The sequence below is a fragment of the Onychomys torridus genome, chromosome 1, assembly GCF_903995425.1.
Source record: "Onychomys torridus chromosome 1, mOncTor1.1, whole genome shotgun sequence".
NCBI lineage: Eukaryota > Metazoa > Chordata > Mammalia > Rodentia > Cricetidae > Onychomys > Onychomys torridus.
The window spans coordinates 100,404,992-100,423,912 of NC_050443.1; the positions used below are offsets into that span (position 1 = coordinate 100,404,992).

Sequence of the window (18,921 nt, forward strand, 5' to 3'; positions counted from 1 at the left end):
CAAAGTGCTTCCTGTTCACAGGTGAGGACCCGAGTTTGATCCTCAGTAGATGCTGAGCACAGCAGTGTGTGCCTACAATCTCATTGCTGGGACGATGGAGATGGGGAGGCCCTGGGGCTTGCTGACCAGCCAGTCCAGCCAAATCAGGAAGTTCCAGGTTCAGTGAGGGACTGTCTTAGTTTGCTTTCTATGGCTGTAATAGAAACCATGACCAAAAATCACTTGAGCAGGGAGGGTTTACTTCACTTTGGAAGTTGCAAACCATCATCATGGGAAGTCAGGTCAAGAACTCATGGCAGGAACTGAAGCAGAGGCCATGAAGGAACGATGCTTACTGGCTTGATCCCCATGGCTAGCTCAGCCTGCTTTCTTATGCATCTCAGGACCACTTGTTTAGGGGTGGTGGCACTGTCCACAGTGAACTGGACCCTCCCACATCAATTATAAATCAAGAAAATGCCTCCCAGACCTGCCTACAGGCAATCTGATGGAGGCATTTGCTCACCAGTTTCCTCTTTCCAGATAATTGTAGTTCCTGTCATTGACAAAAAGCTAACCAGGACAGATAGGCTGCTGTAGTAGGAATCTTGAAGAGTTCTTATTAATGAAACTCAAACCTGAGGCCAGTTATTGGGGTGATTGCTGGAAGATCAGAGACACAGAACAAGCCACAGCTATCTCACCTTGCTAGTTCCTCAGGTGATACTGTTTCCTCAGGCTGGAAGCTTCTGAGTCCTCCTCCACATGAATCTCAGCTGAACTGTGTTGCTCCAAAGCTTAAACTAACTACATGCTTTTTTGTTGTTGTTGTTGTTGTTCCTGGTCCTCACGCCTTATATACCTTTTTCTTTCTGCCCCCACTCCCTGGAATTAAAGGTTGTGTTTCTGGGATTAAAGGCGTGGGTCACCTTGCTTAGCTGTTTCTAAAGTGGCCTTGAACTCAGAGATCCAGCTAGCTCTGCCTCCCAAATGCTGGGATTAAAGGTGTGTACCACCACCGCCCAACTTCTATTAGGGCTTACTCTTCCTATTTTCTAGCCACCATTTTTGGCTTTGTTCTAGTGGCTGTCTGTTCTCTGACCCCAGATATGTTTATTTCAATTTTTTGGGGAACACAATACCACCACAGGCTGCCTCCAAGTATAATGTGAAGAGTGACTGAGGAAGATACCTCATATTGACTACTGACCTGCACAAGCACACCCATGCATATGTACACCTACACACACACACACACCACACACACACACACACACGCACGCACACACACCTAAGCATGCTCACTCACATGAAGTTTCTCTTCAATCTGGGTCCATTTTGTTATTGCTAAGATGGGAGCAAAGAACACCTTCCGTGCGGCATGTCCTGAGAACTGGAGACAGTGATGGAGGCACCCCAGCCCCCACGCACTCAGTAGCCATGTTCTCCTTCCCCGTCTTCTTCCATGGGCGAGCTGCTCCCCCTATGGTTGAAAATGTCTTTATCTCACTTGGTCAGAAATGCTGGGCTTCTCCTGGAAGTCTCCTGAGAGGACACTGATGTGGAGAAAACTGCAAAACCAACAGGAGTAATTCACAATTAGTTGAGATTCGTTCCGTCTTAAAATAGAGCCAAGGAAGCCCCTGGGGACTCCCGTTTTATACATAAGATCTAAGGAAAGTCAAACCCTACCTGGAGCCTAAATCCTGACCTTTATGAGGTCAATACATTAAAAAGCCCAGAAAGGACCTCAAGAGCCAAAAGAAAAGAGATAACTTGACCTTGACTTTGGAGTTCAGCTTGTCTCAGCTGCTCACACCAACATTTTTTAGGGCTAGACATGGGGGCTGGACCCAGCAGCCTCCTGAAAGAGGGCTAGGATGACAGCTTGCCTGGTAGTCCCATGCACCTACTCCACCCACTGGGACAGGACCAATCACCGATCACCTTAGCTCTTCCCCTCCTTAGAGGTTAGGTAGTGTTGAAGGAGAAGCCCACAGGCTGATATTGCTCATGCATAGGGGTTGCTTTTGGGTGGGTTTGAAGTACTTCTGTCCCATTTTTTAAGGGAGATGCTCAAGAGGGCACAATGGGAAGTGTTCTAGAGCTGAGATGGGACTCTTCCTTAGGAACTCAGTGTGTGACATAGTTTCTTTGCCCAGTAATGGAGACAAGCTCTCATTTGTGAGCTTTGATTTTCATGCAATGATTTCCAACTCCTACATTTGTTACTAGAATAACATCTGAGGAGTCGAGAAGGACAGATGGCTACTGGGGTCCTTGAGCACAATCTGGGCTCTCCTGGCCCTGCTGCTCAGAGCAGAGTGGACACAGTCTTTCAGACTTGGCCATTCAGGACTCCGTAAGGGCCAATAATGACAGAGGGTTGTAATGTCACCAAAAGACCTGTAACTCATTACGATGATCCAGGGCGCAGAAACCTACATAGCTGAGAAACTTTGAATGAGCCTTATTAAAATACATGTTTATGTGTGCACAGATGTTTGCATGTGCATAGGCGTACGTGTGCGGGTGCTTATGGAGGCCAGAGGCTGATGTCCAGTGTCTTTTCCATCACTCTCCACCTATACATTGAGGCCCAGTCAGTCCTCTCAATTAACCTAGAGTTCACCAGTTCTGCCTAGTTTAGCTGGCCAGCTTGCTCCAGTGATCCCCTGCTTCTGTCTGAGGAGGGCTGGCTTTATAGGTAGACCGCCATAGCCACTGGCTTCTACATGAGTGCTGGGATCTAATTTCCAGTCCACGGGCTTGTGTGGCAAGGGCTTTACCCACCATCTCCGTAGCCCCAAAGCACACTTTTTTTCCATGCTGTAGAATCATGTTATTATACATAATAAAATCCACCCAGTTGGTATAGAGACAATTCCACTCACTAAATATATTCCTAAATGCCACCCAGCCTTCTCCCCACACTGGGCTCTTAATAAGCACGGATCTGCTTTTTGTCTCCCTTGTTTTGACTTTTCTGAGCATCATATAAACAGGATTATTTAGCATGGAGTCCTCTGTGCCTGAGGTCTCTTTCTTCACATACACTTCTGAGACTCACGGATGATGTTGGTGGTCAGTAGTTCATTCAGTAATGCTGAGAATAGTATGTGAGCCCAGATCATTGGGATTTGCTTTTAAGCCTAAAATAGAGCTTGGGAAGCCCCTGGGGAGTCTTGCTTTATACACAAGGTAGGCTTAGGGAAGTCAAACCCCAACTGAAACCCAAGTCTTGACTGTTTCAAGGTCAGTATATCAAAAAGCTCAGAAGGGACCAAAAGTGAAGACGCATCACCCCTTACCCGTTCACACACTAGAGGACATTTGGGTTATTTCTGGGTTTTGAGCCATTGTGAACAGAGCAATTGTGTAACTTCACATGTGGGTTTTCTTTTCTTTTTCCTTTCTTGTTTTTGTTTTTCAGACAAGGTTTCTCTGTGTAGCCCTGGCTATCCTAGAAATCACTTTGTAGACCAGGCTGGCCTTGAACTTGCAGAGATCCACCTACCTCTCTGTCTCTGCTTCTGTCTCCTGAGTGCTGGGATTAAAGGCGTGCACCACTACCACCCAGCCACATAAGGGTTTTTGATAGATAATTTTCATTTCATCTGGGACTCAGAGATAGGTCATCTATGATGAGGATATGTTCAGCTTTGAAAGTAACTGTCAAACCCATCCCTGCCAACTGTATGGAAATGCGCAGTGTGTTCTCACCAGCCCAGATACCTTGATATCATCAATTTTAGTTTTTCAGATTTATATAGGCGAAGGGTTAGTTTTTAAATTAGAAGAGTCTCCTTAGACAAGCCACTCACCACTTGAAAAACAATGCACACTTCTTATATGTATTTGCTTACCTGTTCATAATCTGTCTGTAAGTAGCATATACATTTTAAGGAGGCACCTGCCCCTACTTCAGTAAATCATGTGACTAGATGAATGGCTGGAGGTAGAGAGGTACAGCAGGCTGCAAAGACTAGGCATCCCATCAGCCCTGGAATGGAATTAACGTCAGCCGTGTACTGATTCTAGGATGAAACAGCTTTGCTCTGGGGTTGGAAAGAGGGTCTTTGAGGAAGGAAGGACACGCAGAGCAGAGAGTGAGGGAGAGTGTCATGGGGGTGTGTGAACACATTCTGAGGACTGAGAACACACCGTGCACCTCGCACTGTATGTGTGTATGGACACACACAGTAGAGACGAGGTAGTAATAGTGTGATGCTTATACTCACTGCTCACTGTGTAATGCTCACCACACAGGTTAATCCATTTATTCTTTCCAACAGTCTTAGACTGTAATGATAGTCTCAACACTGTCATTACACACATTTTATGGACAAGGAAGCTGAAGCAGAAGGAGGTGAAATAATAGAAAGACAGCACTGGGTTATGCTCCGAAGTCCAACCCCGTCTCCTCTACACCACACTGCCAGGTTGTCACGGCTATGCTTATTAGTCAAGGGACCATGTTAGCGGCTATGATCAATACATATTAATAAGTACATAGACCTGCAGATATGGCAACCTGAGTAAGACAGAAATGAGGTTTCCTCTCAGGTATCAAGCCCCAAAGAGAATATCCAAGGCCATTAGACTGCCTATTTCTTCTCTGTACAGCTCCAAGTTTAGTTCAAGGTCATCACCTACATTTTTCTCGCCTTCCAGCCATTGAGGAGGGAAAAAAGAGCCAGGAGGCACATCCATGCTCCTTTTAATGAAATGACCCAGAAGTTTATACTTCCCATTGATCACAATCGAGTCCCATGGCCACACCAAGCTACGTGGGAAGCTAAGAAGTCCAGTCTCTCTGGGGTAGCGTGTCCTCTGCTACAATTGAAGGGCTCTACTGTGAGCGGGAGGGAAGCCCACCCTCTCTGCCACAGCTTGCAGACTATCCTCTGCTTTGAAGTTTGTTCCCTAGGGGATGAGGAACTGCCAAATGACCTGTAAGTGGGAATGCTTTGTGTTAGACTTGGGCTTAGATCACTCCAGAAGACTGGAGAGTAAGGAGATGAAAGGAGATGGAGCAGGGGCCCTGTGGAACGCTGGGATTTGCAGGTTGGCGTGTGAACACCTTTTGGAGATGGAGTTCGACCAGTCGTCTGTCTTACGATGTACTCATCCATCTGACCCCACTTGTCTAGTGCTGGGTCTGCGCACAGTGCTCCAGCGATGGTCCCCACAGGCACAGCAGGACCCAGTTCAGTCCTTGATGAGTTCTCCAGTGGCGTTCAATGCAGGGTTAGTCCTTGGCGCCCCTCACTGACAGTGGTCTCTTTGTCTGTTTCTCGTTGTCTTAGGACCCCCGGAGCAAACACAAGTTTAAGATCCACACCTACTCTAGCCCCACCTTTTGTGACCACTGCGGATCGCTGCTGTATGGACTCATCCACCAGGGCATGAAATGTGACAGTAAGTATTTGGTCTCCTGGGGAATGTCTGCCATGGGGAAATGCCACAGGAAAGGCTTCCATCCTAATGGCTTAGGGTCCAAGTCTGCATTGTGTCCTCCTGACCCCTGGGGAAGACCGGTACTGTTATCTATTGCCCTGTACTGAGCTCTCCTCTCTATAACAAGGTGGGTCAGCTCATACCCTTGCAGAACACTTCCTATGAGTCACCTCCCTGTTGTACCCACTCTCCAGGAAACTCAAACTATTATATGTCAATATTTTAAAATTGGGAGATGTCACACTTAATTCCGGGTTCCTGCTGATGTTAAACATGGGGCAGTTCAACAACATTGTATAAGCATTCCTGTAGGGTCTACCAGGGTGGATGTGGCTCTGTCTTCCACATGGCCACCTCCACATCTTTCCTCACTTATAGGAGTGGTGCACTGGGCAGTTGAGTGGGGGCTTCAGAATCACTGGGGCATAGAAGTATGGAGGCACCGGCTTCAGGCTATACCCTTGGCCTTCAGGGAGGATGGCCACGGTCAATTTCTTTCATCCATCAGGGTTGTGAGAAAGATTAGAAGAAGTCCTCTTGATTTGATGCTGACAAAGTGGTTTGTTCTCTGCTAGGGGCAACTGGCTCCAAGGTGGGGGAACAGGAAGCCCCCCAGCCTGGGCCACCCTGGACCAGCCTGAGCCATGTTCCCCTCTCTCTGCCCTCACAGCCTGTATGATGAACGTCCACAAGCGCTGTGTGATGAATGTCCCCAGCCTCTGTGGAACCGACCACACAGAACGCCGCGGCCGCATCTACATCCAGGCTCACATTGACAGAGAGGTCCTCATTGTTGTCGGTAGGTGGCCCTGGGGCTGCTGCACTGGGCCCAGAGCCCCTGTGTTCCCTGATCATGGCGGGAGGGAAGGATAGTGGACAGGCAGATTACAGGTGCGTGGAGGGGCATGATGTTGCTGCTCTGCTCCCGCCTCCAGTGTGGTCCTTTTCAACGGTGAAATCCTCAGACTGTGGACCCTCAATGCCATGTTCTCAGCACCTTGTGCTGGCCTCAGCAGCTGAAGGCCACCTGAGCCCTCCAGGCTTCTTTCTTAAAAAAAAAGAAAGAAAGAAAGAAAGAAAGAAAGAAAGAAAGAAAGGAAGGAAGGAAGGAAGGAAGGAAGGAAGGAAGGAAGGAAAGAAAAGAAAAAAAAAGAATGTGTAATTGAAATATAACAATTGTGGTCATAGTGTATTTTGACACATGTACACTATAGAATGATCAATTCAAGGCAATTTTCACACATCTCTGCACCGCCTGATCATCTATGATTTCCTTGTATCAAGGACACTTGAAGGACTTGTCATTTCACAGATTCCGCTTCCTGTCTCCTATTTGCCCTGTCTGTGTGGACAGACAGGAATGTGCAGTCCCTGTGCCCTTATTCAGATAGCCGAGACGGCATACTTGCTCCCTCCCCAGACTTTTCCAATGGGAACATAGAGTCTTGATGACCAGCACCAAATTTGGAAGAATTAATGTCTTGAAGAGGAAAGGAAGGGCTGTCCACGGAGTTTAGGGAACTCTGTGGAGCCTTCTGTGTAGTTGAATTTTTTTCAACCTGGTAGGAGCTATGCTGATCACGCATACTTATTGTGTTTCTGGACCATTGCATAAGAAGGAGAAATAGTACAATTTGCTGAGGGTTGGAATACAGAAGGGGTAGAAAGGAGGGTCTGTCTGACTTTCCGTGGTAATTATTCATGATGCACAAACAACACAGGGATTCATCTGGTCTGGACTTGCAGGTATTTACCCACTAGTCATGGTAAAACCAGCACAAAACTAGACACAGCAACAAGAAAATGTGAGGGAATTGTGTCTCCCAGGCTTGTGACACAAACTTTATGTAACAACTAATTGATGTAAACAAGGCATCACCATTCCATCATGGAAGGAATTGATTTTGTAAGTTGGCCTGATTCTGAGACCCCAGGATGGCTTAGCAGCATTTAGTACTGAGCCCTGGCTTGGCCAGGGGTTTGCCTAAACCATATAAAAGTTGAAAAATATCCCTGTAAAATATAACTCCTTTTGGGAAGGGGCCATTTGGGAAGCCTCGTGAGTTCTTAGAAAAGGTGGTTTTATCAAGAGGCTTTTTCTTTCAAGGAGAGGCCAAGGGGGTGGCAGCTGTTTCCTGGGGGGATACTTGTGGGATGGGGGTAAGGCTCAGAGATAGCACCAAGTTCAAGGGAAGTCTGCCCCATCCCCTCACCATTGATTACCCAGCCACCAGTGCTTGAGGGACAAAACTGAGGCTCTGCTGCCACCTAGTGGCAGCACATTTATAGTGTGTTTAGATCCCTTTCGATCCTCAAGACTGTCTTGCCAAGTATCTGTTATGTTCATTTTATGAATGTGACAACCGAGATTTAAAAAAAAAAAGATACTTCTCACCACCAGTGATACCAAAATGGTAGCTAACATGCACATGGCTTTTGATCATTATGTAATATGTTCATCATTATGTGAAGTGCTTACAAGCAACATCTTAAGTACCACAATACCCCAAGGAGGTGAGCATTATCCTTCTACCCATCAGGAAACAGGTTCGGCAGGTGCTCACATTTCTCAAGCTAGGTCCATTTGACTCAAAAGTACCTTCCTATATGTACCAAGTTATTGTTTTAGCTCACGTCTGTCCCTTTACTCAATTCCCCATTTATTTCCCTTCTGACTTAGCAACAGTAACTCTCAGGGGTATCCCCTGGGGAGTCTTTGTGATGATTTGAGGGTACAGGATCCTTTAAAGTGCAAGGTAATATGCTCTGCTTAACCATGCCAGTGACTCTCAAGCAGTCCTGGGATAGATCTGTGACATTTGTTTTCTAGGGCCACAGCAACAAAGACTTTGACTCTTGCAGAGTTCTAGGCTCATGATCAGGAGTGTTATTCCTTATGCAGGGCTCCCAGGAACTCTGGTCTACACTCTGTTGGTTGCTAATGGTCTTTGGGGTTCCTTGGCTCTGTTGCTGTATGTGTTTTTCTCTCTGCATCTGCTGAGTTAGGATGCCAGCCATTGGATTGCAGCCCACCATAACCTAGTATGACCTCATCCTCACTTGAGCACATCCATAGAGATCCTATGTCTATATAAGGTCATTGTCACAGGTGCCAGGATGCAGGCTTGGACTTAACGATTTGGGGGACCACAATCCAACTTAATAATAGAAGGTAGAAACGATGGGGCTCCCTTAAAGTTCAGGTGGAATTTTCCATCATCAGGATTAACATTAATTAAATAGCTGTAAGCATTTCAGTGGTGTCTGTGTCTTTCTTGCAATTGTGGGCTGTGAGATCACTCAATGGACTGGTGGTGTTGCCCTCACAGGCAAGGAAAGACTTGGACTTGGCAAAGCTGCACAGCTTGGTCACTGTCTTAGGCAGGGGTTCACATCTGGGCCACTGTGTCACTGTACCCTGCTAATATCTCTTTCCCAGGCCTGGCCCAGGCTGTGCTCAGCATGGTCTTGTTTATTGATTCTAGTACTAGAGTGAAAGGTTGCCTGGGGCCTCCTTGGCAGTTCTGCACCAGAAGTAGCCTTGTGCCTCACTTCATACAAACCCTAGAAGCATTTGTAGGATTAGAACCTTCCATTGGCTGCCAGTCTGGGACACTGGTATCAGATCTGGGCATCACAGGCTATTCAGAAACCCAGTCTCTCCCTGGGTATGGAGTTTTCGATCTCCCCTGGCTACAGAAACTCAAGTTGTCTATCTACTTTTGTAGACCATGATCAGAATGGAAATCTGGCCTGTTCTTTTCCTGACCCCACCAGTGGAGTTCCTAACATCTTCAGAACATCCAGATCTGACACTGTGGTGCCACTGTCCATCCCCAGTCCCTCCAGATCTGACACTGTGGTGCCACTGTCCATCCCCTGTCTCCCCAGGAATCCTCTAGATGGTTGCCCTGTGCATGCTTGTCTTTGCCATGTTTTCTCCTCCAAGCATTTAACTCTTCTGCAGAGCTCAACTGATTTTAACCCCTGACCTTTCCATGCCTTAGTCACTCATGGTATAGTGATCTTGAACTTGGATAGTTTTGTGTTGGGTTTGATTACTTTCTTCCTTTAGCCCCATATGGGAAGAGTAGGTCTTTTCTTTCGGTTCACAACCCATCCCCAACTTCTGGCAAGGTTGACATCACTACACATCTGTGGAATCAGAGCACCATCAAGGATCCTGTTAGGTGTGAGGCCTCCACAGATGATCCTTGCACCAGTACCTTCTGAAGTTGGAATCAGCAGATATTCTATCTCACACTCTTCTTCTTCTTCTAAGAAAGTTGAGCACACAGACAATCCCCAGCATCTCATCCAGTGTCAATAACAAGTGATCACAGGACCAGGGTCCACCTCTTGGACCCATGACCATCTTGTTCTCTGAAAGACGTAAAGATGCAGAGCAGTGGCACTTCTAGAAACATAGGAAGCCATGTTGACATTGTTGTGCCTGTGACCTCACAAGAGAAGACAACACCATGTCATAAGACTAGATCATGCAATGAGCCTGAAGTTAAAAGTCTGGGTGACAATTATTATGCAGCACTATATTATTAAAACTCATTTGATTCATTATCTTCTCATAAACAGAATTGATATTCCCATCTCATACATTATGGCTATATTCTTTTCTAAATTAAATTTTAGGTTAGTATACAAAGCAATGGGTTGCATTAAGTACAGCCACATTTTCTTTTAACTTGAGAATTTTATATAATCATATAATGTGTTTTGATTAAGTCCACTCCCTTCCTGCCCATCCAATTCTTCTCCCCTATGGCCCCACTCCTACTTTTTCTTCTCAACTTCAGGTGCTCTTGAAAAAACAAAATCAATCCACCGAGTCCACTCTGTGCTGCCTGGCTGTGCCTGGCTGTAGCACCACCTCCTGATGAACCGTAGCCTCCCCAGGGCCACCTCCTGAAGGAAAATGGTTGTCTCTCCCCCAGAGCCATCAATTGCTAGTGGCTCCTCAGTTAGAGGTGGGGTTTCATGAGCCCCTGTGTCTTCCATGCACATGATCCTGTGCGTATAATCACATCCGCAAAATATCTGTCAACACAAGGACTCTTAGCAAGATAGAAAGAGTAAAACAAAGCAAAACCAAAACCAAAAACAAAACCTTGGGGTCCTTTCCATGGAATTCCATGAAGGTGCCTTCCTTCTAAGGTCAAAATGGTAGAACAAGATTCAAAGACCTGAGAGCATACTTGGATGCACACTGTGCCTAAGGGATGTGTGGGAGATGGGGAAGTAGTTGGGGTGATTAGGTATTTACAGTTGCTATAGGTAGTAGGTGAGATGGCTCTCCAGGAGTTCATTTATTCAACCATCCATTCATCCATCCATCCATCCATCCATCCATCCATCAATTCATGAAGGACCCAAGACCTAGATTGGCTCCAAGGATGCATAAAATTTGACCTCTGCCTTGAAAGGTCTTATAGGCTATCAGGAAAGGTAGACACAGACTTCTATGTGGTGAGTCTTGTGATGGTACCATGGGAACTCCAGAAAGCTTTCAAGGTCCTGATGGAGGCCATGACTTAAATAAGCCTCTTATGGTATGGCTATTATCTAGATAGGGAAAGGGGAGAGAAAAAAATTGTGCGAGCTAGGTTTGCTGAGCACCTACTATGCAGATCCTTTCCACAAGGGCAGACTGAGGCAGGCAGCGAAAATGGATGGATTGGGGATGGTGTTATTACTTGCCTTGTAAGTAATATGTTATTACCCCCCCTTCCCCAGGCCATCAGAAATAAGAGTCTATAGGTTTTTATCCATTCACTTGATCTCCTAGTAGTTACATTGTTAGGCATTGGGTTTCCATTATTTTTCAAGCATATTCTGGATTTTTCTATTACAACAGGAGATAAGCTAGGCCTGTTTGCCTAGACAGATGTCACAACCTGAGGCCTTGCCTGTTCCCTGAGGTTGCTGGGGCGTCTTCCTCAGCCTTTTCCTCCCACAACACAGTCAGGCTCTCCATCCTCTTGCAAAGTTAAAACTGACTTCAGTTCGTATGTTTTCCAGGCACTGTGTCTACAAAGCCCACTATTTAACGTGTGTTATTCCTCAAACCTCCTAAGCTGTGGGTATTTGAACACGAGTCAGAACGGACCTACGGGTTGTATTTACTTTCTGCTCAGCCACCTAATTCCTTTGAGATGACTGCTTGCTTGAAACAGAGGAGGGGGAAATGGGAAGTGTGGTGAAGGAAAAATCCACCTAGATTAATATTCTAAAATACTACCCAGTTAGGCATGAGCTTCAGGATGTTATTTTTTTAAAAAGACCATGAACTAGCTGCTCATGACCACAAGGGGGCAGTCTCTGACTCCAAAACCATCCGTCCACAGCATGTCCCTCTTAAAAAGAGATGGTCCAGTTTGAGCCTGGCATAGTGCCTTATTCCTGTAACTCCAGTCACTTTGGAGACTGAGGCAGAGGATCACAAGCTCAGGGCCTAACTGGGCTATAGGATGAGTTCGAGGTTAGACATGTTTGAGAACGTGTCTCAAAATAGAAAGGAGGGCTTAGGGTACAGGGGCATGCATATGTGACAAGATGGTTCAGTGAGTAAAGATGCTTGTTTTGAAAGCCTGATACCAGCATTCCATCCCTAGGGTTTGCATGAAGGGGAGAATTGACCACATCTTGTCCTATGTCCTTCAAACTTGTGCTGTGTGTCACATGTGCATATGTGCCTACACATATGTATACTCACACATGTGCCTAATGAGCAAGTGTAATTTTTCAGAAAGTGAGCTGGGGATATAGTTCAGTTGTAGAGAATTTGCCTGGTATTTGCAAGACTTTGGGTTTAGTCAGCCCCTCCCCCACAACACACACACACACACACACACACACACACACACACACACACACGCACACACGCACGCACGCACGCACGCACGCACGCGTGCACGCGCACGCCCATGCAGTGGGGATACAGTCTGAAAACCACAGTACCATCATTGTCTGTAAGGAAGGGGGCCATACCACACAGCTGGGCTCCCAGGCCCAGCAGAGGGCTCCACACACAGCAGGACAGGACCAGAGAGCCAGCCCTTTGCTCATTACAGGCTGGATACTCCAAATCTGAAAAGTGTGGAATCAGAAGTGTTGTAGATGACAGATTTTCCCAATTCTGTAATATCTGCATAAACACAATGAGATGTGTTGAAGGTAGGATCCACACAAACGCTGGAATTCTTCCATGTCTCACACACCTCATCACATACCCTAAATGCTATTTTATTCAATGTCTTTAGTGTTTCAAGCTGTGGCACTTTCCACTTGTAGTATTGTGTCAGTGTGGGGCTTGAGGACACTTTGGGGTGTGAGGAATAGGGGTGCTCAACTTCTAGTTTTCAGTTTTCCCCAGCATTTTATTATGAAGCATTTCTATCAGCCAGCAAAGTCAGAAGAATTTTACAGCAGACAGCACGCATCCATCTCCCAAGATCTTGCCGGTGACCACACTTGCCTGATCATGTTTCTATCTGTCTTGCTTCCCATCTACCCATCCATCTTATTTTGACACATTTCAAAGCAAATTACAGGCATCCATTTGTTTCTTGCTAAACCATTCACCATATGAATAACAAAGTCAAAACCAGAATTTATACTTTAACGTTTGAAGTGGAATTTACATATTATCCTACACACGTCTGAAGTGTCCAGTAGCTGAGCTTTGACAATTGTACCTGGCTCTGTAATAGCCACATCCATTTTATCCTTGATTGATTGATTGGATGGTCACTGAGGATCTAATAAACACTGAACGTGGCTTGTGTGTGTGTGTGTGTGTGTGTGTGTGTGTGTGTGTGTGGTGGGAGAGGGTTCTGGCCTCACCCATGCATGCACCCCCAGTGAGTCCAGGAGCTGAGGAGCCCTTGACACCTAAGAACTCTCAGGCAGTCTCATACTACATAGCTGTTGCCATGTGAAGAGCTCACAGTGCAGTACAGGGGGCTTGTGGGAAACTTCCTAGGCATTGACTGGACAGCAGATGCCTTTGAAATAAGGCCAGCAGGGTGTCAATGTCCTCAGCTGGAATGCAGAGGCTGAGTCAAGTGATATCCCCATCTCTACAGAACTGGGCGTCCTACTCAGTGCACTGTAGAGGGTCGTCTGCACACGGCACAGGCCAGGGCAGGTGTCCCTCACCCTGCTTCCTTTGTGGTTTGGAAATTGTAGGTGGATGTACTGGATGTTGAAATCTCGAGGAGTTAGAGGAAGCTGAGGTTGCCCAATCTCCTCCTGGTCCCCCCTGAGTGTTATGAGAACAACAAGGGCCAGGCAATGGCCTGAGGTCCCCAACCTTAACAGAGAAGACGGCACAGCCACTGTGTCTAAATACCGGAGGAACTTCACTGAGGAAGGCACTGCCCAGATTGCCAAGCTGTGACTTTGGGGGAGTCCCCAGGATCTTCATTCAAAAGCACATATGTATGGTGACTCTCTGGGTATCTGTTCCACCGAAATAAACACCAGCATGCAGAGAAACAGGTACCAGATAAGTGTGTTTATTGACAGTGGTGAAAACCGGAATCAACTGGAGCAGAACATGTCGGTCTCATGGGATGTGAGGGAGTCACTGGCATGATGGTTTGAAATAGGCCTCAGTGAAGCTGGTCATGTTCTGAGGAGAACTGGTTCTCTGGTTCTCAGTTCACAAAATTCATCAGGTTGTGCAATTATAATCTATATGCTTTCATTCAAATTTATATTTATGTGTTTTTGTTTTTTATTTAAAAAAAACTTCAGAAATACCAAGTCTGAATAATCAAAACCCCAACTACAGCTATTGCAGAAGTTGGCAAATTATGGCCTGTGGGCCAAGTCTAGACCGCTGCCTGCTTTTGTAATGAAGTGTTCTTAGACTACAGCCACTTTCATCTGTATGGTGTCTCTCACTGCTTTTTTCAATCAAACAGCAGAATTCATTGAGTAGCTATATGATTTGTGAAGCCTAGAATATTTGCTCTTTGGCTGTCCCTGAAAAGAGCCCCTTGACTTAGAGGAACATCTATAGCCATTATGTAAGAAGGTTTGGTTTTGTAAAAATATCTGGTATGAGGTCATGTTGAATAAATATGTAACCGCAGCAGGTACTTTCTGTGTACAAAAGTATGTGTATTTCATAAGGATGGGAAGAAAGGTGAGGAAAGATATGGCCTGGGCTGTGGGTGTTGGAATCACAAAGGCTTGGGAGTGGAGATCTGGGGGGGTGGGGGAGCAGTACCATCTCTTCCTATGTCTTTGTGTTTCTCTGGCTACACTAAATAAATTTCACTTTTTTGTGCTGCTGGGGATTAAACCTTGTGTATACCAGACCAATGCTAGATACCTGAGCCCCGCTTTGAAATCTTTATTTTGAGATAGATGCTTGCTAAGTTATCCAGGCTGAGCTTGATCTCAAGATCCCTCTGTCTCATCTCCTGAAGAACTGGGATAACATCGTGTGTGTGTGTGTGTGTGTGTGTGTGTGTGTGTGTGTGTGTGTGTTCATGAGTAAGCACAGAGACCAGAAGAGGACAAATACTCTTGGTCTACTTCCTCTCACTGAATTTGGAGCTGGGCTGAGCAAGGTCCAGCAATCCTCCTGTCTCTGTCCCCCATATCATTTGGTTGCAGGTGTGCATACCTGGCTTTTAACATGGGTGCTGGAGATTCAAACCCAGGTCCTCATGCTTGTAGAGAAGGCATTCTTAACCACTGAGCCATTTACCCAGCCCTTACTTTTATACTTTTTGAGAAAAAAATTAGTAAGATGGAAAAATCGTTAAATTTGACAAAAATTTGAATAAATGGTTCCAACAAGAGCAGTAGTCAAATTTGAGGAGACATTCCCATGACACAGCATTGGTTGCTTTGAGCAGGACATTGAGTGGTTATAGATATGGCAGGACCAGACTTAGATCCTGTCTGGGTATTTGGAATTTCTGTTATCATAAGCATATATCTTCCTCATCTTTCCATTTCATGGGCTGGGCCTGTTCTTTGAATTTCAGGCACACTGGTTGCCCTCTGGCAGGCTAATCACTCGCACACCCCACCCAGTCCAACCTCTAGTCCAAATTCTTTTACCTAAAGAAATCTCTGACACTCCACCACCCTCCACCCTCAATCCTGTGGTCTGGCCTCCAAATGCTGCAGAATCTCTGCGGGTGGTGTCTTTCCTTCAGAAACTTCTGGCCACCCTGGCCACTCTGTAGACCAGCTGCACCAGGAATCCCTGGGAACTTGATAGACATGCAGAAATCCCAGATCCAACTCCAAGCCTGCAAATCAGCATCTATATTTTAACAAAATTCCAGTGCATATTTCTGCACTCAAGAATCCCAGGCACCCTGCTGCTGCTTAAGAACCTGCTTCAAGGAAGCAGGTAGAGTTTGCCTTCTTGCACACTAGATGGCAGGCGCTACCCATGATCTGCTCCCTTGTGGGCTGGCCACAGGTGGCCAGGCCTGATCTAGAAGATGCCTTCAAGCTCCTCCACTGTCACAGCATCTGGGGTGTTATGAAGTTTCTCAGTCAGTGCCCCTGGGCCACAATCCCCTTTTGCTGTGTTCTGAATCTCCTTACGCATCGTGCCAGGGCCCCATGCAGTATGAATGCCTGGCTTGAGTTGGTGCCAGATCACCAGAGCTTTGTAGCCCGCTTAGCCCTTGCCCCACCTCCCACAGGGAACGCTCATGTGTCCTGGAAGGGCTGTGCAGGTCCCAGCTTCTGACCGGCTTTTCTCATTGGCTCACTTTTCCTGTGGATGGGCTGCTGCGGCATTTTTGTCTGGAGTCTGGGTTTTAGGGGCAGGCTTCAGTTTTGAACCTTTCACCTAGCCCATATTTGCCAGGTGCCTCCTGGGTGCAGTCCCTGCTCTCCTGAGGAAGGCTGGAGGCATATTCATGACTCTTGCATTCTTCTTGATGATGGGAGGTGAACAGGAAGCAAACAAAGTGTGTCCCTATAACAGGCTGTAAGGAAATAGAGGTGTGTAATATGTGGCCTGTCTGTCACTAGCAGAGATGGTGGCGTTTATCTCAGACTACAATGGCAAGCTTGGAGGAGAGCCAGTTGCAGTTTCCAGGGAAGAGCATGACAAGCATAGGAGGCAAGGCTTGCGGAAACTGATTGAGTGGGGGTGGCCGAGCCTAGTGATGCAATGGTCTTGAGAAGACCTGCCCAGCTTTTGCCTGGTGCTATGTGATGTGCCTGGGGCAGGGTCCCAGACTGGCGAGGAGACAAGGGAGGGAACACTGCACTGGAGACAGGCCCAGAAGCTGCCTGCAGGAGGCAGGGTGGGAGCAAGGTAGAGGGTGAGGAAAGCTATGACTAATGCTTGCTGAGTGCTCACCCACCAGGACAGCTCTGATCACTGCCAGGCTGCCCGAAGAACTGCAGGGGAGAAGGTGTGGTTCCAGCGTCAGAATAACCTCAGGACTGGAGGGGTCCACTCTTCTCTGTCACCTCCATCTCTTGCTGATGACAATACCAGGTCACTCGTTGGGGGTGAGGATGCACTTTTCCCATGTAACCCTATGAGGTGGTTAGTAACATTCACTCAGTTTTGTAGATGAGGAAACCCAAGGACGAGGGGGAAGAAAGACACAAAGGAAGAGAGGAAGAAGAGGGGGGAAGGAGGAAGAGGTTAAATCACGCGATAAACCACAGGGCTAAGAATGTGTGGTGTTGGGAGGAGAGCCCAAGTACTGAGCGTGAAGGGGATGCTGATGGTGCCGAGCTGTCTGTAGCTCCCTTTTTTAATCCCTGCCTGCATGCTCAGCTCATACTCAGGACTTGACCAGCACTCTCCCCCTTACTTCTAACAGCTTCTGTTGTTGACCCCACTCCAGTGGTGTGGAGACTGAGGCCGAGCATCCGCAGCCTCCCGCAGATGGAGACTTTGACTCCCAGGGCTCCCCTTTCCCTGTGCTTGCCTTAAGTTGGTCCTGCTGTGGTGAGAGAGTGAGAGCCAATGTTTGCAGGATTGTGAGGTGGTTCCTCTTCATTAGGTTAGCCTATGCTTCTGCAAAATGGTGGCTTCTATTGGTCAAGTCTTGGCTAGAAGGCTGGGTATGAGAAATGGTCAGGTGGAGAAAGCCTTCCCTCACTGAACCTGGAGCGTTCCAGCTAGTTTGGCTGGCCAGCGAGTTGTCAGGATCTGTGCCCCCCCGGCCCTCCCCCCCCCCCATGCACCAGGAGCTGGTTTTGAGGCTTATGCTGTGCCAGGTTTCACATGGGTGATGGGGGTCTGGACTTGGGTCCTATGCTTGCCTGGCAAGCACCTTATCTGCTGAGCCACCACCTCCTTGGTCCTTTCCTGACTGACTTAGTCTGCTAACCAAACCTGTTCAGTGGCCTTTCAATTCTGTCTCCAGGCTGGCCTATCTGAATGTGCTTTTCTGATCCAGAAGTCCAGGTCCCTGGGGCCACAGAGGGAGGCTAAGTTGGAGCCATACCCTGAAGAAATGTTGGTGCTCGTTCGTTTCCTCACAGTTCTCTTTGGCAGAGTTGGAAAACTTGAAACCCTGAAGCCAAATCTTTGAGAAAGTGAGACATCTGGGGACCGTTCCTGGTTGCAGTGCTTGCTCTATGTGACCCGAGAGGTGGGATCTGTGTGACAGAGACATTCAAAGGACCTGGTACCTGTCGCTTCGAGACAGTGATCCTATGGTGCATTCAGCCACCATTTACCAGCACTTAAATCAGGTGTTTCAAGGAGGCCATCTCATTGAATCCTCGACTTGCCTCACACCTTTGAGGATGTACACTCAATTTTCAGGCAAAGTGGTTGCAGTATGGAAAGTTACACTCCGCTGCTCACTTCTCTGGGTGCTCTGCGACATCTTAGGGTTAGAGAATTGAGGACATCAAGAGAGGGAGAGAGAGGGAAGGGGGGCGAGAAGGAGACAGGGACAGGGACAGAGACAACACTAGCAAGGGCATGCCTTAGGTTCACAATAGTGTCCAGAGAAACTTGTGTTCTTACGTTAAATGTAAGTAAAATGATGCTCGCACAGGTCATGTTACCCCGGGAAATACCTCATCACTGTGAATGGTGAGCCTTGGAAAACCCTGGGACCATTCAGAGCCAAGAGCCACTCTGAATACATTTAAGTGGGGTTTGCAGTAGAAGCTGAATACACTAGGGGTAGGATCGTCTGGAGGAGCGGATCAGAGTTAAAACTAGAGCCAAGGTCAACCAGTTGCAGTTGGCAGGAACCTAGGAAAGTGAGTTGCAGAGTAGATATTCAGGATTACTTTCCTGGAGTATTCACTAGCTCCACCCCTTAGCCCAACCTGTGCAGGAGCCTGACTTACGTTCAGAAAATCCTTTAATGTCCTGGGATCTTTTCGTTCCTACGTGAGGCATCTTAGCTCCTTCAGCCTAGCTCATGCCTAACCTACAACCCCAGATGCTCCTGAGAAGCCAAGTGTCCTTGACAGCATACTGCCCCAGCACTCTGCCCC

General features: G+C 47.1%; 1 protein-coding gene across 2 annotated transcripts in view; it reads left to right on the forward strand.

Moving 5' to 3' along the window:
- The window catches only part of Prkcb (protein kinase C beta), a 340,194-nt gene that overhangs the window by 165,566 nt on the left and 155,707 nt on the right, over positions 1-18,921 (forward strand). For both annotated transcript variants that reach the window (XM_036191311.1, XM_036191317.1), the window contains exons 4-5: positions 5,289-5,400; positions 6,110-6,238. In XM_036191311.1, coding sequence (XP_036047204.1) covers positions 5,289-5,400; positions 6,110-6,238 — 241 coding nt within the window. The remainder of the gene's footprint in view (positions 1-5,288; positions 5,401-6,109; positions 6,239-18,921) is intronic.